Source organism: Alternaria alternata (genome assembly GCF_001642055.1).
Source record: "Alternaria alternata strain SRC1lrK2f unplaced genomic scaffold CC77scaffold_5, whole genome shotgun sequence".
Classification (NCBI taxonomy): domain Eukaryota; kingdom Fungi; phylum Ascomycota; class Dothideomycetes; order Pleosporales; family Pleosporaceae; genus Alternaria; species Alternaria alternata.
In genome coordinates, this window is record NW_017306194.1 from 1,521,423 (window position 1) to 1,540,376 (window position 18,954).

General features: G+C 50.6%; 10 protein-coding genes across 10 annotated transcripts; 6 read left to right on the forward strand and 4 right to left on the reverse strand.

Annotated features, from left to right (window-relative positions):
• Positions 1-18: 18 nt before the first annotated feature.
• Positions 19-368, reverse strand: CC77DRAFT_1059222 (hypothetical protein; the record flags this gene model as incomplete). The annotated part of the gene is made up of 3 exons (XM_018528210.1): positions 19-104; positions 156-270; positions 321-368. 3 exons carry the CDS (start codon positions 366-368, stop codon positions 19-21), a joined length of 249 nt encoding a protein of 82 aa, XP_018388955.1.
• Positions 369-624: 256 nt separating this feature from the next.
• On the forward strand, positions 625-2,229 carry CC77DRAFT_1018345 (Ebp2-domain-containing protein). The gene is made up of 2 exons (XM_018524599.1): positions 625-1,722; positions 1,778-2,229. Exons 1-2 carry the CDS (start codon positions 720-722, stop codon positions 2,068-2,070), a joined length of 1,296 nt encoding a protein of 431 aa, XP_018388956.1. The 5' UTR covers positions 625-719; the 3' UTR covers positions 2,071-2,229.
• Positions 2,230-2,238: 9 nt separating this feature from the next.
• On the forward strand, positions 2,239-3,611 carry CC77DRAFT_723010 (hypothetical protein). Its single transcript, XM_018532910.1, has one exon. The coding sequence runs from the start codon at positions 2,631-2,633 to the stop codon at positions 3,477-3,479; it is 849 nt and encodes a 282-aa protein (XP_018388957.1). The 5' UTR covers positions 2,239-2,630; the 3' UTR covers positions 3,480-3,611.
• Positions 3,612-3,743: 132 nt separating this feature from the next.
• On the reverse strand, positions 3,744-4,049 carry CC77DRAFT_1059225 (hypothetical protein; the record flags this gene model as incomplete). Its single annotated transcript, XM_018528211.1, has 1 exon — positions 3,744-4,049. One exon carries the CDS (start codon positions 4,047-4,049, stop codon positions 3,744-3,746), a length of 306 nt encoding a protein of 101 aa, XP_018388958.1.
• Positions 4,050-6,216: 2,167 nt separating this feature from the next.
• On the forward strand, positions 6,217-7,192 carry CC77DRAFT_930669 (hypothetical protein; the record flags this gene model as incomplete). Its single annotated transcript, XM_018534175.1, has 2 exons — positions 6,217-6,779; positions 6,832-7,192. The coding sequence occupies 2 exons, from the start codon at positions 6,217-6,219 to the stop codon at positions 7,190-7,192; spliced, it is 924 nt and encodes a 307-aa protein (XP_018388959.1).
• Positions 7,193-7,459: 267 nt separating this feature from the next.
• Positions 7,460-8,088, forward strand: CC77DRAFT_723015 (hypothetical protein). The gene has a single exon (XM_018532911.1). It carries the CDS (start codon positions 7,516-7,518, stop codon positions 7,924-7,926), a length of 411 nt encoding a protein of 136 aa, XP_018388960.1. The 5' UTR covers positions 7,460-7,515; the 3' UTR covers positions 7,927-8,088.
• Positions 8,089-8,502: 414 nt separating this feature from the next.
• Positions 8,503-11,183, reverse strand: CC77DRAFT_1006877 (HET-domain-containing protein; the record flags this gene model as incomplete). The annotated part of the gene is made up of 6 exons (XM_018523446.1): positions 8,503-8,948; positions 9,114-10,386; positions 10,445-10,517; positions 10,578-10,662; positions 10,725-10,796; positions 11,036-11,183. The coding sequence occupies 6 exons, from the start codon at positions 11,181-11,183 to the stop codon at positions 8,503-8,505; spliced, it is 2,097 nt and encodes a 698-aa protein (XP_018388961.1).
• Positions 11,184-12,080: 897 nt separating this feature from the next.
• On the forward strand, positions 12,081-14,184 carry CC77DRAFT_958345 (general substrate transporter). The gene is made up of 3 exons (XM_018535545.1): positions 12,081-12,288; positions 12,345-12,593; positions 12,649-14,184. The coding sequence occupies exons 1-3, from the start codon at positions 12,147-12,149 to the stop codon at positions 13,995-13,997; spliced, it is 1,740 nt and encodes a 579-aa protein (XP_018388962.1). The 5' UTR covers positions 12,081-12,146; the 3' UTR covers positions 13,998-14,184.
• Positions 14,185-14,245: 61 nt separating this feature from the next.
• Positions 14,246-14,685, forward strand: CC77DRAFT_1018353 (hypothetical protein). The gene has a single exon (XM_018524600.1). The coding sequence runs from the start codon at positions 14,272-14,274 to the stop codon at positions 14,458-14,460; it is 189 nt and encodes a 62-aa protein (XP_018388963.1). The 5' UTR covers positions 14,246-14,271; the 3' UTR covers positions 14,461-14,685.
• A 695-nt stretch (positions 14,686-15,380) lies between these two features.
• Positions 15,381-16,688, reverse strand: CC77DRAFT_958348 (NAD(P)-binding protein). The gene is made up of 2 exons (XM_018535546.1): positions 16,442-16,688; positions 15,381-16,391 (listed from the first exon to the last, which is right to left on the reverse strand). Exons 1-2 carry the CDS (start codon positions 16,515-16,517, stop codon positions 15,520-15,522), a joined length of 948 nt encoding a protein of 315 aa, XP_018388964.1. The 5' UTR covers positions 16,518-16,688; the 3' UTR covers positions 15,381-15,519.
• Positions 16,689-18,954: the final 2,266 nt, after the last annotated feature.

Here is an 18,954-nt window from a genome sequence, read left to right on the forward strand (position 1 = left end):
CCTTCATTCACGTGATCTCTACTTTCCAGGTCCTGAACCCTTGTTACCATCTCCAGCCTGAATAGTTGCTTCAAGATTATCCAGCCGCCGTGACATGTCGTCCACTACTCATCATCAGTATCTTGGCTATTCTGCACAGATGTGCCCTTGCTTACTCTTAGCAAGTAGCTCGCTGCTGACTGTAGTAAACTTGGTGTTGAGTTGGTTCAAGAGGTCGTCAACAACAGCTGTGAGCTCTCCAGAACTCTCTTGGTTGGTTGATACAGCTGACTGTTTTCGTGTCAGGGAGAGCGGGGCATTGTCGTAAGTGTAGCACGTACCGCGGTGTCGCTTTGCGCGCGATCTGCCAGCGGTTGAGGCGTTGCCATGTCGGAATGTGTTTAGGAGGGAGTTGGAGACGACCGCACGTGGCTGATGCTTCGTAGACAAGTGGAGCGGTTTCAAAGGCGACTGTGGAATCTAGTTTTGTATCTTGTGGAGGACATGCACATGTACGGTGAACAGGTGAACACTAGGTTGATGGGGTCGCACGGAAGCACGTGGTCCTCGCCGCGGCTTCTTGCCCGTTTCGGGGGCGGTCAAGCTAGCGTGCGCGCTAAAATGTTTCTGCGCCCAGAGTTCGCAGTTTACGAATTATTTTCTGGGAAGCTTTGACGTCTGATCTTCTGCGCCGCCAAAGATTCGAACACCTTTCACAACGACCTTGGAAATCAAGCGAAATGGCGAAAAGCAAGCTCAAGGCCGCGCTCGACAACTACCAGGGCCGGAACATCAAGCTCGAGAAGCAGCGCAAGCACGAGAAGCAGGCGCACAAACAGAAGGAAAAGCGACAAGCCGAGAAGGCGGAGGAGAATGGCGAGGAGGATACTGAAGAGGGAGGCGTGCCTGTGCCCCTAGATGAGGTAGAGGTCAAGGTCAATGGCAAGACGAAAAAGTCGAAGAAGGACAAAAAGACCGACGCAAAGCCTGCAAAGGCTGCGCCAGCAGTCAAGGAGCCTGAATGGGAGACGGATGAGGAAGACGATGACGACGCGAGTGACGACGACGATGATGCGCCCGAGCGACCGGCGATCGACCTCTCTCACCTGGACGACAGCGAGAGTGACATCAGCTCCGACGAAGAAGAGTTGCAGGCTGAGGATGCCGCAGCCGAGGCCGAGGAGGCTGAAGACGATGACGAGGAAGATGAGGAGGATGAGGATGAGGACGACATTGCACTCTCTGATCTCGACTCTGTCGCCTCAGAGGACAAGGGTGACATTATCCCCCACCAGCGCCTCACCATCAACAACACGGCCGCCCTCACCGCCGCCTTGACTCGCATACAACTGCCTTACTCCAAACTTGCTTTCTCCGAGTACCAGGCCGTTACCACGGATGAGCCTGTCGAGATCGCCGACGTCGAAGATGACCTCAACCGTGAGCTCGCGTTCTACAAGCAATGCCTGTCTGGTGTCAAGGATGCGCGGAAGAAGTTGAAGAAGGAGGGTGTGGCATTCTCTCGACCAGCAGACTACTTTGCCGAGATGGTCAAGAGCGATGAGCACATGGGCAAGATCAAGCAAAAGCTGATTGATGCCGCTGCTGGCAAGAAGGCCGCTGCTGAGGCACGTAAGCAGAGAGACTTGAAGAAGTTTGGCAAGCAGGTCCAGGTCGCGAAGCTGCAGGAGCGCGCCAAGGAGAAGAAGGACACAATTGAGAAGATTCAGACTCTCAAGAGGAGTATGTACCACCTCTATTGGGGAACACAAATAACGGTATGCTAACAAATATGCAGAGCGACAAGGTGCCGATATCACAGCTACGAATGAGGAAGACCTCTTCGATGTCGCCGCCACCGCCGAGGACCCCAAAGACAAACGCGGTCGTGGAGCTGACGGCAAGGCCTTCAACAAGCGCGCAAAGAAGGACTCCAAGTACGGTTTCGGCGGCAAGAAGCGTCACGCGAAGAGCAACACTGCGGAGTCCAGTGCAGATGGAAGCGGCTTCTCAGCTCGCAGGATGAAGGGAAAGCCCAGCGGCGGTGCGAGCAAACGACCCGGCAAGGACAAGAGGGCGAAGAGACATTAGGTGATGTAGTCATATGGAAGGCTAAGTGACGTGTTCAGGTCGCTTTCTGCATGCGTATGGCGCTCTGGCGTTCAGGGACTGAGTATAAAAGCCAACATGTATTCTATGAGGCGGATTGTCTTTATTTCAATAGGAGATACCAATGCACAACCGTACGATCATCTGAAGTCACATCGAACCTGCTAACCTAGCGCTCTGCGATTTCGAACTCCAACACCAGACGGCTACACGTCGCCGTCTTCGGATTATATCACGTGTTATATAACCGCGTGGAGGCATCTAGGCCGTTGGTAGCGGTCTACCAGCGACTGATACTGTAGCCTGACTGCCACCGCCTGTGGCCTTAGCCTCGGAGCGGATGCGCACAATAGAGGTGACAACGTCATCTAGCAAACGCGCTCAGGCATCAACGCCTGTATCCACTGATTCCGTATACATGTCCTAAGTCTCTCACCTATATAAACCCCACAGCTACTGCACTCGACCACACATCCCCAACATCGACAGCAACACGATTGACGACAACAACAACAGGCCTCGACTGCTTCCCACATTCCGCAATGTCCAAGGAAGTCTTCTTCGAAGGCGACGCCGAAGTCCTCCCCTTCACAACACCAACCACACCTACCGCTACCTTGCAAAAGCCCTCCGACGTCCTCGACGTCCCCGCCGCCGCGCCCAGCACAATCTGGTACCTCTCCATCACCAAGCCCCACGTCGACTCCCACGACATTATCGGCCCCACCAAAGCGTTCAGACACCTCCTTCCCCGCATCGAAGCCATTGTCAGCAACTCACCAACAGCCATCGACAAGCTTGCACAACTGAAAGAGACCGAAGACATGTGGGGCGAAACAGAGCCAAACGAGCATTTCTTCAACAACGGGTTTGAAGTCTTTATTGTCGAGGGACAGAGGGGATCTTACACAATCTTGAAGATGATACGCGAAATCAACAAGGAAGTCTTTGATATTCTTCCCGCGCCAGTGTACACGGTACTTTCCGTTGGACCCCTTGAGCACGCTGCTATGCCGCTCAAAGCCAAATCATCATCATCTTCTTCTTCTTCTTCTGCCTCAGCATCAGCCTCGAAATCCTCTTCAGCACCGCTTTCGTCAAAGTTCTCCCCGGGGAAGCCAAAAGGCTATGCAACTACGACACAGCTCCATGGCTCATTCATCGAGCGAGCAGCCGCTAGGGAAACAGCAAAATACATCATGACAGTTCTTCTTCTTGATGAAGAAAACGTCAAGGAGATTGGTAGGTGGGAGAAGGGAAGTAAAGGCGGTGGTGTGTTGATGGCTATGAATGCGACGAGTATGTGGGAGGTCAAGGTTGTGTATGCGGATGATCCGATCGGGAGGGCGCAGGAGGAAGCAGATAGAGGGGAGGATGCGTTTGTTTTGTGAGATGGAAAAGGGTGGTATGGAGGTGTTACTTGGTGGAAACTGAGACGTCAGACGAAAAGGTGACGGGGCTATGAAGAGCTCCTGGATGTGAGATCTGAGTTGAGACGGGAAGGTGCTGGGAGTATGGGATCTCCTTCTGGGTTTGATATTTGGGTCCAGGTGACAAGACGGTGGTGCTTTGAGAACCTCCTGGGCGGTGGTGCATGGAGTCTGAGATGGAAATGCTTTGGTGTACTAGATAGAGACAAAAGTGCCCCCGAGAATTCAGAGTTTTGGCTTCTCATTCGGGCATTCTGCAGGCTTCCCTTTGGTTTCCTGTATCTCGAGAGCCTCCATCTGCATAACGGTGATTTGTTCGGGTGTTAGGAAGCGACCGTCTGGGCCTCGTGGTGGACGCATGCATCCTTGGACCACGCCAGGGATGTATGGCCTGTTCTGCCGTGAGAGAGCCAGGTGCGTGATGAGTTTTTGACGAGCAAGTCGCCTTTTCTGAATGCGGTTTTGCTGCTTGACGTTGAGGTTGTTGGTCGGTACGTTCGGTGCTTGCTCTTGCTCCGTGGTAGCTGACATGACGATTGACCGCTTTCGCTATCGGAATGAGATGGCAAGGGAAATTAGATACTGAACTTCTCGGCGAGGCAATTAATGTTTTTTGAGATGGAGCAAATTTTGTGCATTTGTTTGATAGCAGCAAACTCGGAGTAAAAGACAAGGAGAAAATCAATACAATAGTGCAGCCACATGGCTTGATGGTGATGACGTATGACAGGGTCAGGCGACGCGGGGATGCGTTGCTTGTGACCAAACATCACAACACCATCTTGGTGCACCGCGTTTCTCCTCGGACCAGAACAACAGGTTCGCAGCAACCCTTCCAGCATAGAGAATATATCGTTGGATTAGGCTCATGCGCTAGTGCAGCTACGGTGTCGGTAAGCAGTCTGATTTCACGCCACAATCCAATAGCTTCCGGACATTTTCCTAAAGCCCGACCGTGGAATTTCGACGGGGGTGGAGTGTGAGGGCGTCAAGCCACGTTGCACTGCCACACTTTGGTCCCACGGAGATATCACTGCTCGTCCCATGAAGATTGCTCATTTTCGGGTTGAATTCAACACGCATACCCCTTCGTAGCGCAAACTCAGGCTGCACTCGTATCCCATGCCTCCTAATTCGGTATGCCCTGCAGAGGCTGAATCTAGCCCCTTTTGCACACCAGGCTAACGTACGATAGCGATAAAAGTTAGCACTTTCGATCGCCTGACTATTCTTAAAGTAGGTGAGCAGACACTCACATTGCACTCACTGCTCCCAGCAATGGGCATCTCAGCAATCACAAGGCTGCCTGCATTCATGTTCGGCACCATTTCGCGACTGCAGCACCGTTTGAAACAAGCCACAGGCGGAAACAGAAACACGCTACAGCTCGTTTCCCCACACACCGATGCATTGTGGATACATTGGATCAGGTCCTTCATGATGGTCTTTAGGCTAAAGTGCAGGTAGAAGTGAACCACTACTGACTCAGGAGATTCGATCCCACCGGCTTGGAATTCCGCATAGACTCTTCCGTACCCAGAAACTGGAATGGAGAGGCTGAAAACGAACTCGAATATGCTCACTAATTGACTTTGTTAACCGCGGTCGCTTTGTATAATACTGCTATGACCAGACGTCAACCATATATATCCTTCTGAGCCGCGCTTTCGAAAGTCGATCGATGTTCGTTAGCCGCTTTGTATGCCAAGTCTGCGTAAGGTCCCTACTGATAGCACAGGTACGAGATAAACGGGCGCTAGGTGGTAGGTCATAACTCACCGAGGTTGCAGGTGGGTGGGCTTGCGGCTTGGATCCTGATCACCATTCCTCGAGCATGTAGGATCCTCCATGCATCCTTATCGTCACTGAGAGTTTCACATTGAGAGGGCGGAGAAACAATCCACATACCTTCTTATGTACTGAGATTCCAAGGATCCTTCCAGGAGGCAGACGTCGACAGAGACACCTCAGCGCTAAGAGGTCCCGTATACCACACAAATGTAATGAAAGGGAACCTTCCATCATCCCGATGTGGGCGATATGCTAGACTTTACTTACCAGAACCTGGACTCCACCGAATACTTCTGGCGCCGGCAACGCCTTCCATAAAACCTGGTACTTGCACGTCTCCAACAAATAAGACTCCCGAATGCCAAGCTTCCGATGCCAATATCACTGTTTGAAACGGTCAGCCGTACCATTTTGTTGGTGACAGGCCCACCGCTGCGGTAACTAGCACCCAGAAGCGGGTACTACGGCAGTGAAAACCACGGTGACAGCTCTCACATTTTGTGTGTTCATCTCGCTTCGCCACAGCTGGGCGGCAGAGCGGAAATAGTACCACCGCCAAGAGACCTCGGCCTCATGCGTCGATGGAAGTAAACGCTGAACGACTGTTTTCTTGTGAAAACCAACGTCAATGATGAGGGGCTCGCAAGGAGTGAGTGGAGAGAAGGAGTCTGGGCACCAAAAACAGTTAGCGACATTGACCGCGAAGCTGAGATAGGTATCTCTGCTCAGGTACATAAGAAGCAGCAGCGGACGACAATGAAGAGGCCACCAGCACATTCCTGCACATCGTCTTTCGCTTCTTCCGTCGCTTTTCAGTCTTTCGCTACTACATTCGTTTCTACAGGCTAGTCCTACTATACAATCTTTTCACCTACCAGTCCATTTCAAAAACTATCATCAGTTCAACATGAAGCTTTCCATCCTTGCCGGTGCCGCCATTGCGCAGCTCGCCTCTGCCCACTACTTCTTCGATGTCTTGGTCGTTGACGGCCAGGAGTCAAAGGGTTATGAGTTCATCCGCGAGAACACCCGCCCTGAGAAGTACAACCCCACCAAGTGGAAGAACACCCGCGACGACATGACTCCCGATATGGACGACTTCCGCTGCAACAAGGGTGCTTTCGAGTCCGCTGGCCGTACTGGAGTAAAGGAGGTCGCAGCTGGCACCAAAATGGCCATGAAGCTCGGTGTCGGTGCTACCATGAAGCACCCCGGTCCTGCTATGGTCTACATGTCGAAGGCGCCCAGCTCCGTCAAGGAGTACGAGGGTGATGGCGAGTGGTTCAAGATCTTCGAGTCGGGTGTTTGCGACCCCAGCAAGGACTTCTTGGGTACTGCTTGGTGCACTTGGGACAACGACAGGATTGAGTTCACCGTCCCTGCTGAGGTTCCTGAGGGCGAGTACTTGATTCGCTCGGAGCATGTTGGTATCCACGGTGCTCACGGTGGTGAGGCTGAGTTCTACTACGGGTGAGTTCTTCTCTTCACCAACTCCATAGCGACATAAACTGACACTCGACAGATGCGCTCAAGTCAAGGTTACCGGAGGCGGTAGCGGCACCCCTGGTCCCACCGTCAAGTTCCCCGGAGCGTACAAGCAGGACGACGAGTCTTTCAACTTCAGCATCTGGGGTGGATACAAGGAGTACCCCATGCCCGGCCCAGCTGTCTGGACTGGCGGCAACAGCAGCGGTGCGCAATCCCCTGTTCAGACTCCTACCGAGGACACTACTTCGCCCGTTCCCTCTTCCGCGCCTTCTTCCGCACCTTCCTCCGCACCTGTTGCCAGCGAGGCTGTTGCGCATAACGCTGAGAATTGCAATGGTGGCAAGGCTAAGCGCGGCCGCCGTGCCTTCCGTGAGGCTCTTCTCCGCAAGGAATAAGCGATGCACTTCCATACTCCCGAAGCATGCTCGCTGGATGATTCCGACGATCGAGGTGATTGAAGGATTTGATGTTGCCAAGTGGCCCTTTCTATATAAATATTAGTGTGATAGTCGCAGCCGTGCTGCGCTGTTCTGTACATGTTAGTGGATGGAAATACAATCACTATTTCCTGCGCATCTTGTGCCTTTTGCCATTAGCTTCAACAACAAAATTCGAACAACGTAAATACTGAAGGAAGAGAGCCATAGGGTAGCAATATTACTCTGAAAATTCGATAATACGTGAACCCGAACCGGCTTATCTGGGTTAAATAAGGTATATGCTTTGCACGTTCTTCATCTTGTCCCTAATAGCCTTCAATATGAGCCGCTGTTGCAGCACACCGCGTAGTCGTGCCACCATCTCCATCGTCAACACGTGGATCCATAAAATGCTAAGGTTCTGCTGGAGCGTATACTTCACATCGATTGTCAGATCTTTCAATAGCGACCAAGCCCTTTGGACAATTCGACCTTCATCGAGAAAAAATCTCGAATTCCCAGTTGGCGGTTTCTCGCCCTGTACTATTGGTGATAAAAGAGGATGCAAAGCTTCGAAGCTTTCAAGACTAAAAGCGTTACCAACAAGGTTGGTGGGTAATTGGACGGCGATGCGAGGTCGGAATGCAATACCGCTGAGGTCTGACATGGCTGTGTCTAACGGTGGGTATATTTTGCAGGCATCTTGCTGAAGTTTTACTATCCCTTTCAAAGAGGCAATCATCTCTTGCATCGAAAGTGTTCGCCAACACCAAGCTGCTTCAGCCTGTTCAAGACGGGTAGCGAGTTCTGTATCCACGTCTCTATTGCATGAAGGATCAGGAAACAGATCGACTAAAGATTCGAATAGTGCTTTGTCTTTAATCGAGGCTGGTAAACAAAATTGCGATCTGGCATGGGGTCCGCAAATCTCGTTCTCCCTGACGAAATGCATGATGTCGTTTCGTAAGTCTGTCATGCTGCTTAGTGCCAGGAGATCATGTTCTCCTTTTGCATAGCGATCGAGTAAGAATTCCATGCCTAAGCAAGTATCCGATGCTACTGGAAGCCAATCAAACCACTTTTGCTGGATCAGAAATCTGTCTCTGGAGGTAGCGAATGCGGTACCGGCACGAACTCCAAAAAAGAAAAGATTAATCAGCCAGCGTTCTACGATTCGAGTCTCCAACGATCCAAGGTTCATTACTATGTCTGGTAATCTCCGATGGGCTCCAAGATCAGCCAAAGGACCTTCGGGGGTGTAGGATATGCGACACGGGCTGTTGAGACTATAAACACCATCCCGATAACGTTTGAGTAAAAACGGACGCTGCCAGTTCAGAACGATATGTAAGTCGATTTCGTCCGGATGCATATGTGTCGCCAGAATTGCTGTGATCCGAGCCGGCGACATACAACCCTTGCAGGCTCTTTCCATCGGTGTCAATAATTTCCACTTTGCCCTCACGAATAGATAAGATGTGGACAGCATCAAGCGCCAATATACCATTAGCTGAGAGCAGTCTTGCTGGGGAATCAGGATTCCATCCTGCATCTATAGCGAGCTTTCCCCACGAGTATCTGGGTTCAAACGCGGAGCGATCACTCCGTTGGGGTTCTCTTGAACAAACATGATTCCAGAAGTTGTCGTCAAGCGACCATCCATGTCGGAGATCATCTCGTTCGTTGGCGAAAGGAGAACTGAACCAACTCAGACCGGAAGAATGATCGCATCCTATCATACCGGGTAGCCGTATTTGAGTTACAGGTATCGAGTTTGCCTTGAGGTTTGTATGTGCTGCTTTCAGCGATGATGTCCAATCCGGAACCCAAGAAGGGAGGAAAGGAATTTCTTTGGGGAAAAAAGCACGATGCAATATATAGCCTGAAGAGAACGTACTACCAGGTTTCGTAAGCCAGTACATTGTCAAGCCTGTATAAAGCTGTTGTACGCTGAGTTCGTAGTCTATCGGGAAGTTGTTCCGATCTTCATCGTCTACCAGGCCCATCAACCCATATACCCGGTCACGCGGATCGCTACATCGGCAGTCCTGCGTAATCTGCAATGCCGACATCAGATCCTTGATTCTCCTTCTCTTACTCAAAAGTCCGACCCAGTTCCCGTAAAACCCATCTTCTCTACTTGCAGTTAAGGACTTCACATGTGACGAGAAATCTGTCCAGTGCATTGTATGGTCGTCAAAGGTCAGGCTGGCGGTTTTGCTAAGCAGCAGCTCTTGAACTACCCAGATGCGCGAGAAGTAAGGCATGCGCACAATCGCTTTAAGATCCACATGAAGTGGATCGAAGCGTTGGCCGTCGCTATCTGAACGCTCAGCTACAGTGTCAAGTAGATCATGTTTGTCACCCAGGTACGTGAGGACCCTCGCTGCAGAGGTATATATATCTCTCATAAGTGAGACTTGATGTCCGCGCTCTTCCAAGTCGAACTGGTTGATACAGATCGCATCCACCCAAACGAGACGGTCGGCAACAGTTCTGAACCGCCGGAGCGCCGCCAAGCAGTTCGTCGTGACTGGTAGCACATCATACTGTGGGCCGAGAAAGATGGTCTTGCACAAAGAAGAATTGCCCTGTGAGTCTGCCCAAGTATATGAAAACGCCTCGAAAATAGGTCGGCAGGGATCGTGAAGTCGATGATTCTCTAGAGTGCCGCAGACGGGGTGGCTGGTGTCTTCGCTACCACGAAGGCGTAGGAGACGAATGGAGTTCGCATCCGGAAGACGCGAATAGACACCCTGAAACAGTAAATCTGGTTCGCTTCGATCTAGTGGCTGCTGCTGCGGGGTCTGCTGGTCGGATTTCAGCTCCCTTTGCGATGATCGGGTAGAAGTAGTACCAGTCCATTCATCGATGTTCGCCAGTATACGAGCTAGCGTATCTGAGTCCTCGTCATCTCCGCCTTGAGCTTGAGAAAACAAGCTTGGAGGCCATGTGCATATCAGCTCTGACCGCGGTGTGTCTGGCGGGGGTGCAGGTGGGGAAATCGGATGGACAGGCGCTAGCTTAGGCGCCTTGCGCTCACATTTGCGGCACCCTGGCTGTCCATCTTCCCACTCCAGATCCAGCGTTGCGCATGTCGCGTCATGCCACGCCATGAAAACAGATTTAATGGTTTCGACGGCGTAGATGCAAGTCGTTCGGGAGGAACACTGTCAAGGCAGTCGCGGAAGGCTGAAGGATTGCGGTTGTGAAGACTACCCCGCCGACCTCGCGGTCATTGGCCAGCCTTGCTGCATTGCATTGTCTCGGCGCGCAGACAAGCAAAGGACTAAAATCTATGCTGATGATAAGTAGATAAGCAGACACGTCTTTCATCAAGAATAAACTGCAGTACCCTCACAATTGCAGAACATCTCTTGCAACTCGACCGATCAAACTACTTCTCCATGGAGCTGCAGAGGCATTGGACATTCCAAAGGCTGTAGCTGAAGAGGTTATGCATCATGCGATGCTCGAGTGAGATGATGTGGGGAGAGATGGCACAAACGTTTGGAGAAAGTTGGGTACGCGGGACCATTTGTGGGACCGAAGATAGGTGCATGTGGAGTCATGCGCTGGGCTGGAAAAACGTCGGGACAGCAGCTGTCGGAGTAGGCGAGAAAGCTTTGTCATGTACTTGCTCGCCAGGAGCCGAGACGCAGAAGATTTTCTCGTTGCGACTCGAGGACATGGGGCAGAATTCTTTTCCACGTCAAGCTCCTCGGGCTGAGCCACTAGCGCGTTCTAGAGCCAATCAGACCTGTGGGCCGGATCGGACCAAAGCCTGGGGAGCCCTCCGCGTGATTTGCACCGACCCACGTGAAGGAACAGCCTCGGCATGCGCTTCCTCGTCCAGGTGGCGGCCATCACGACTACCACGGTTTACCTCTCGTATAGAAGGGACTGGCCTTGAGTTTCCCATAGTCGGATGACCTGCAGCCGCACCTGGGACGGTGTGCAAGGGCATCCTGGCTAGAGGTTTCGACTGTCGGGACAGGAAGGGGAGGCTGGTTGGTGGTGCTGGGGTAATTGCATTGACTCGCGGAGTCACACGCGCTTAATTAGGAGCTCCGACGGGCAGCAGAGTATCGTCTCGTATTGGCCGTAAGGCGTCCATGACCAACGACTTCAGCATCAGCAGTTCATGGTCATGACGGCCACTGTTGCATTAGCTCACCGCCACCAGGTCTTGTTCTGGGGAAGGAACAAGAGGCGGTTGAAAGTATAGCACAGGCCATTCACTCGGCGCATCGTCAGCGCAGCATCGCAGTGAGCTCGAGTAGACGTAGACGGCGTTGGCGGAGTGAGCCGAGCATAGGGCGCCGCAGACCTGGTATTGGGGGCTAGCGTAGTTAAGGCTCTGCTTGCTCCAGACGCACGTTAGCCGACTCCATGGGCAACAATAGACTCCATGGGCCACAATGGTGGGGTCTAGTGAAGTGGGAACCCTTGGTCGGGGAACCCTCACGTGCGGCTCTGAAAACCTGGAAGCGTTCTAGACTGTAAATTGCGCAGTCCGTGCGCTGGTCGCCAAGGGCAAATTACAGCCGGTTCAAATGCCGGTCCGACACTTGTCAAATTGCTAGGCTAGTCGGGCCTGGAGAAAGAGCTGGAGAGGGCAAAACGCGGGCGACCATACCCCAGATGGCCAGTGGCGTACACCTTTCACGGGCCTGCAGGGCTAACGCACCCAATAGCAGGGAAGCACAGACGCCGACTAGCTGAGACGCAATGTTACCTAGCCATTTCTGCGGTACGCTTGTCGCGCAGAACAGCTAGATCTCAAATCTCCAGCATTGTTATTAACCCTCAACGCACCCCGTTCAGATTCACCTCTTCGTCCAAGGCCGCTTGCGAGTTCTACCTGCACAGCTTCAGATAGAGCGCATCGTCAACTTCCCCTGCCTACACCTTCGCTCCATCACTCAACATGAGCAACCACGACATGGCCGACGAGGCCGCCAACCCCAAGGGCATCCAAGCTACCACTGATGTCAACATGACTGAGTGCCCCGTTACCTGGAAGGCCTACCTCCTTTGTGCCTTCGCATCCTTCGGTGGTATCTTCTTCGGTAAGATGATGATCGACAATCTTTGCGACTTCAGCCGCTGACCACATATCCTATAGGTTACGATTCCGGTTATGTTAACGGTGTGCTCAACTCGCCTCTTTTCATCGAGGAGGTCGAGGGTCCCATCTGCCCCCAGGGTCTTGATACCCCCAATGGCGCTTGCGCTATCAGCTCCAGCAACACCTCGCTCATTGTGTCGATCCTTTCCGCTGGTACCTTCTTCGGTGCTCTCATCGCTGGTGATCTCTCAGACATGATTGGTCGTAAATGGACGATCGTTTTGGGTTGTCTCATCTACATCATCGGTATGAAATCCCCGCATGTACTACCATGTTGATCAGCCACTAACCCCCGCTTTAGGTGTTGTCCTGCAAATGGCTGCAACCGGACGTGACCTCCTTGTCGCTGGTCGTGCCATCGCCGGTGTTGGTGTCGGTTTCGAGTCTGCTATCGTCATTCTCTACATGTCCGAGATTTGCCCCAAGAAGGTTCGTGGTGCGCTCGTCTCCGGTTACCAATTCTGCATCACCATTGGTCTCCTTCTCGCTGCCTGCGTCAACTACGCCGTTCAGGACCGTGGTGACAGTGGCGAGTACCGCATTCCCATCGGTATCCAGTTCGCTTGGGGTCTTATCTTGGGTACTGGTATTGCTTGCCTTCCCGACTCCCCTCGTTACTTCGTCAAGCGCGGCCGTCCCGATGAGGCCAAGAAGGCCCTGATGAAGATCCGTGGTGTACACCCAACTAGCCCCGATGCCGCCCACCTCAGGTCCCTGGTCGAATTCGAACTTGCCGAGATCATCGCCAACGAGGAGTACGAGCGCGAGCTTATCCCTGCTGGTGGCTGGCTTGCCGGATGGATGAACTGCTTCAAGGGCTCCCTCTTCCAGTCCAACTCCAACCTCCGCAAGACCATTCTCGGTACTTCCCTCCAGATGATGCAACAGTGGACTGGTGTCAACTTCATCTTCTACTACTCCACACCCTTCTTGCAATCGACCGGTGCCATCAGCAACACCTTCTTGATCTCGCTCGTCTTCACCCTGGTCAACGTCTGCTCCACTCCTCTTTCCTTCTACGGAATGGAGAAGTTCGGTCGCCGCACACTCCTCCTCTTCGGTGCCCTCGGTATGTTGATCTGCCAGTTCTTGGTTGCCATCATCGGTGTTACTCAGGGTTTCAACAACTCCACCACCCTCGCAGATGGTACCACCCGCGCCAACAACATCTCCGCCGTCAACGCCCAGATCGCCTTCATCGCCATCTTCATCTTCTTCTTCGCTACTACCTGGGGTCCTGGTGCCTGGGTCCTCATCGGTGAGGTCTTCCCTCTTCCCATCCGTTCGCGTGGTGTTGCCCTCTCCACTGCCTCCAACTGGCTCTGGAACACCATCATCGCCGTCATCACCCCCTACATGGTTGGCAAGGATGAGGGTAACCTGAGGTCCTCCGTCTTCTTCATCTGGGGAGGTCTCTGCACCATCGCTTTCGTCTACACCTACTTCTTGGTTCCCGAGACCAAGGGTCTCTCCCTTGAGCAGGTCGACCAGATGATGGCCGAGACTACCCCCCGTACCTCCGCCAAGTGGCGCCCAACCCACACCTTCGTCGAGAGCTCTCTCCAGAAGGGTGGCACTGCCATGATCGAGAGGAACGGTTCCGTTGTCATCGACACCGAGAAGAACCACCGCACTGCCTCCGTTCACTAGATGGAGTAATGGGTAGTGTTTTATTCATGTTGTGATGACACGAATGAGTCACTTGTACGAAGTAATGTTTGGGTTCTGCGAAACGTAAAGTAAAGCATAACACGAAGGAAAGGAAGGATTATATACCTCTGCGATACCTCAGTAGTTTATTCTATAGCATAAACTACATCTTTAATCTTGAACATTGATCTTCAAATTCTAATCGTGATTGTTCATCTTGGCAAATCGGCCTTGTTGCTTTTTACAACGCAAGTCTAATCTTAGTCCATAACATATGCTCAAACCCCGCTCCTACTTCCTCAATGCTTCTTTCAACTCGACCTCACTATCCCTCTCTGTCTCTCTCTCTCTCTTCCTCATCCTCTTCTATTTTTTCACCATCTATCCTAGCAAGCGCGAACAGTGTTCATCACTTCTGACGGAGTCGAAGATAGCTGACCACTGCGGATGTCACACCACATAGATCACAGAGTCAATCGAAGTGGTGAACGACTTGAACAAAACTAATCAGAGTGGATGATATGAGCTCGGTAGTCTGAAGAGGCGATGAGATTGAATGTTGCGTGCAGGGCGCCATTCTACTCCAAGCTTTCAGGTAGCAGCGCCAAGTAGAAGGCGCTCATCACGCGGCAGAAGCGAGCAAGTGGAAACGGGCAGCTGCGAACAACAGGCCTGAGCGGGTCCGACCAAAGCTTATATACATATTTAGCCTAGCGTCTTCAACTAGTCTCGGAGGTCCCTCGTTGGGTCTATGTGTGCTTCAGCCCTCATCTTTTTGCGCCCGTCCTCACATCATCATCAGTGCCGTGCGTGAAAACTTGTTATCGCCTCCACGCGAGTTTTGCGACACCATCATCGAATTTGTCCCAAATGCGCGTCGAGCGACCAGCCTACATTCTTCCCGATAACGAAGTGCGTCGCAATTTTCCCAACAACTGGTTTTCGATGCGGTATTCCAGCTGCCACCTTCCTGGCCCCTTCGCAAGCGGTACAGTGCTTATACAACGTTTCTCATTAATCCGGCATCGCACGAGGTTACTTATAAGCATTTAATTCATGTCATGCTGCGGTATCTACTTGAAATTGTAGTGGTTGGCAATAAGACCGACGATGTGTGGCCTACGCCGATTCACTGTCCAGTTTGGAGCACCCCAGCAAATCGATTCATCTCAAATCAACATGCATGATTACGTGCATACTTCAGAACTTAATCTGGTACAAATTAAAAACACAAGCATTTGACCAAAGTATCTACCCTCTCTTCGGCATTACGTAGCCGAAACCTACTGCCCCGGCTATGAGGTAAAGAAAATAAGGCTTTAGCTTCACATACCAGGAAAACAAAGAATGAGAAGAAGAAAACAAAGAAACATTTCAAGATTTCTACGTAGAGCTTTCCATTATGGTAAATTGAAGAGTAGGTCTCATACATGAATGAGCTGAGTCCTGAGCTGATGAGAGGTTGGAAAGGAGTATATTCTCAGTAACTGGAGAGTGCTGCTAAACTACCCAGTCGCACTTATCAGACCTTGAGCAACACACTCTCCGTCCACTCCCACAACTTCTCTGCTAGAGCTTGATTTCTAGCCTCTGCTGTCAACCTTTCCGTCGAATCTACACCTACTGGCGTGTAGTATGCTCCATTATTCAATGCTCCCTTCTCCGCTCCGTCTGCGCTCCAAAGCTGGTTCAGAACACCCTGGTGCGGCTCAAGCCACTTTTCGCCCGAAAGCCGCGACGTTACATTCACGAAGAACTTGCTCAAGCCGGCCATCTCGGTATTCATTGGTGTCTTGACGAGCCCTGGGTGGATCACCACGGATGTCAGCTCTGGGTGTCGACGTGCGAGCTCCCTCGTGAAAAGAATAGTCGCGAGTTTAGATTGGCCATAACGGATCCATCCCCCTAGTACCAACCTGGACATCGTGCTTCCAGAGTCGAGCTCCTCGAAGGAAATGCCACCTTTGATGGCGCGGTGGAATTCGTAACCCGCAGAGGTGGTGTTGATGATGCGAACATCTGAGTTGGGATCTTTGGCTGTCTTGAGTAGAACGGGTAACAACTGTTTGGTGAGCATCGCGTGGCCGAGATAGTTCGTCGCGAACTGGATCTCGTAGCCATCGATACTCAAGGCGGCTGGCTTGGCTATAATCCCAGCGTTGTTCATTAGTATGTCAAGGCGATCGTGTTTGAACCCTTCCGCTATGCTTTCCTTGACAGCGCGAAGGGACGAGAGATCCATCTTGATGAAGCTCAGCGATGCTGTTGGGTATTTGACTTTGATGTCGGAGATTAATGTGTTCGCTGCAATGATGTTCCGGCCTGTGAAATAGATGTGCAAAGGGTTGTGCGCCACGAATGCTCGAACACTTTCTTCTCCTAAACCCGCGGTGCCTGGGATGATTGTTAGGGCGCTGTCAACATTTAGGGACCGATGTACAAACCTCCGGTTATCACGATAACCTTGCCCAAGAGGTCACCAACATCCTTTGCGGGGTCGAAGTCTTTGAAGCCTTGCATATCGAAAGTAAGGCTCGAAGGTGGGTTGATGCGGATATCTCTTTTTCCGCAGACGAAAGATTATTTTATATGTACAGATTTTCATCGTTGGGAATTGCAACGGACGAAAAAGTGAGAGGATTACGGTGTTGCTCCTCGGGTTATGGTTCGACATGCGCCTCCACCGGGAGGATATATGGCCGCACTGTGCAAAACACAGGGATGATTGACGAAAGTGCAAAAACACTAACATGTTTTACAAGCGAGTGACGCGTACAAGCGAGTGACGCACCCTACTAACTTTGCGCACCTCACCTATCTCAATCTACAATAGCTCTACGCAACGTTACTTAATTACTCTTAAATAAAGCTAATGTTTAGCTTGCTATCTTATCTATTAATGCTTAACAAATCTAGGGCAATCGTCCTGCTGCAGCGATCTACAACGTAGCTAAAGCAACGCTCCGCCGCCAACGCGCTAGGATACCTGCCTAACGCGATTGCTAGCCTAACTTAAGGAAGCTTACTAAGCGAGAGAAGTAGGTAATTATTAGATATATACTTAATTTAGATACACGTGGATTTGCGCCTACGTACAAAGCTGTACGTAATATAGCTAATAAGCTGCTAGCTGCGCGCGGCGCTAGTTAGGTTAGCGTCTACTAGCCGCGCAACTTTGTTAAGCGTACAGACAGTCTTACGACATGTTTTAATTAAGCGTATAATAGGCAGCGAGCTCTATGCAAAGATTTAGCCCTAATTAAGAGCTAGTTTAAGCTTATAGAGGAGACAAAGGCTAATGTTACACAGGGTTAGGCTATACTTCTCTAGGCTCGGTCTGTACTAAGGCGAGGTAGACTAAAGCGGTAGTCTGTAAGGTATCGTATAGAATAATTAGGTGGAAAGAAGTTATCGTTGTAACTAAAGGATAAACAATACTAATTCTATAATAGAATAACTAGTTAATAATCTGTGTAAGAGATAAACTATTTAAGTTAACTACAACGAGTGTAATAATAAAATCTGTCTATCCTTTATACCTATTGCAATCTGTATCTGCCTTCTAGCTAAGCTCGCTGCTTCCTAGATGCGCCTAGCATCTCTAGATGTCGGACATCTAGAGAGGACCTAACATCTCGAGGTGTCTGGTCTTAGCGAGATGCTATCCTTGTTACGTGATCTAGGCCCCGCCTTTAATTAGCAACCCTTCGTTGTAGTTTCCTAAAGGTCTCTCTCTATGCAACCTATATAAAGAAGCAATTCTTTGTTACCTTGTAACAGCTAAGTACAGCATCTGCAATAGTAACGTATACAACTTTAATAAGGCTAGCTTTATAATAAGCAAGATTACAACTTAGCTTATTATAATAGAGTTAGAGAGAAGAGGCAGGCTAAAGGCTATCTAGCTTAGTAATCGTGAGTAGGTAACGTTAATTACAGCAATTAACGCTGCTAGCTAGTTAGTCCTACTATTCCTTATCTTCGCTAGCTAGTATCACCTGTCTGCCTAGTATAAGAAGGATATCCTACGCAACTAGGCGATCGCAGTTAGTAACAACAGCTAGACAAATAATAAGCTAGAAGTAGAGTAGCTAAAGCACTTTAACGCTTATACAAAGACTTGCGTTATTAGTGCGCGTTGCCTGCTTATCTTTAATAGCTATAAGAGCTACTACTCTCTTAAGTTTTAAGAGCTCTGCAAAGAGAATAATATCTACACGCTCTATATACTACCTTACTTATCTTACCTACTCTAGCCTCTTAATGTTAGCTGTTTCTTACTATTAAAGCGCGCGTACAGCTGTAAAGTAGTGTAACAAAGGCTTAAGACACACGTCCCTTAAAGGAACAAAGTACGCGCTAAACCTGCTTATAAGGCGCGCCTCGCTCTGTAGAGCAAGGTAAGGATTATTCTCTTTATAACCTACACCTATAGTCTAAATACACGAGCTATCTCCTACTATCTTTAGTAACGTAAAGCAAGCACTATTACCTACAGTTACGCCTTATATAATAATCCTCCTTCTTAGCTAATAGTTAGGAGATAGCTCCTTCTACTTAATTAGGGCAACATGCCTGCTCTTAGAGCAGAGATTTAGACTAAGTCCTTCTATTACGTACTTTAAGCGCTAAGCCTATATGTGAGGCGTAACTGTAGGCAATAGTGCTTGCTTCACGTTACTAAGGATAGTGGGAGATAGCTCGTGTATTCAGACTACAGGTGTAGGTTGTAAAGAGAATAATCCTTACCTCGCTCTGTAGAGCGAGGCGCGCCTTATAAGCAGGTTTAGCGCGTACTCTGTTCCTTCGAGGGACGTGTGTCTCGAGCCCTCGTTACAGAACCTCCCTCTCTAGTCTGGCGTCCTCGACAGCAGCGGCCTCGATAAAAACCTCTCCTGTTGTTTCAAGAGTAGGAAAAGAGTGTCCTCTACTATGCGCCCCAGATCCGTTGCGCTTG

Bases quoted from the DNA above. Each gene is read 5' to 3' on its own strand.
- CC77DRAFT_1018345 (XM_018524599.1), top strand. From the start codon at position 720: ATGGCGAAAAGCAAGCTCAAGGCCGCGCTCGACAACTACCAGGGCCGG. The intron at 1,723-1,777 runs GTATGTACCACC...ACAAATATGCAG, and splicing joins GATTCAGACTCTCAAGAGGA to AGCGACAAGGTGCCGATATC.
- CC77DRAFT_723010 (XM_018532910.1), top strand. From the start codon at position 2,631: ATGTCCAAGGAAGTCTTCTTCGAAGGCGACGCCGAAGTCCTCCCCTTC.
- CC77DRAFT_723015 (XM_018532911.1), top strand. From the start codon at position 7,516: ATGCTTTGCACGTTCTTCATCTTGTCCCTAATAGCCTTCAATATGAGC.
- CC77DRAFT_958345 (XM_018535545.1), top strand. From the start codon at position 12,147: ATGAGCAACCACGACATGGCCGACGAGGCCGCCAACCCCAAGGGCATC. The intron at 12,289-12,344 runs GTAAGATGATGA...CATATCCTATAG, and splicing joins CTTCGGTGGTATCTTCTTCG to GTTACGATTCCGGTTATGTT. The intron at 12,594-12,648 runs GTATGAAATCCC...CCCCCGCTTTAG, and splicing joins TTGTCTCATCTACATCATCG to GTGTTGTCCTGCAAATGGCT.
- CC77DRAFT_1018353 (XM_018524600.1), top strand. From the start codon at position 14,272: ATGCTCAAACCCCGCTCCTACTTCCTCAATGCTTCTTTCAACTCGACC.
- CC77DRAFT_958348 (XM_018535546.1), bottom strand. From the start codon at position 16,517: ATGCAAGGCTTCAAAGACTTCGACCCCGCAAAGGATGTTGGTGACCTC. The intron at 16,392-16,441 runs GTTTGTACATCG...CAATCATCCCAG, and splicing joins GGTTATCGTGATAACCGGAG to GCACCGCGGGTTTAGGAGAA.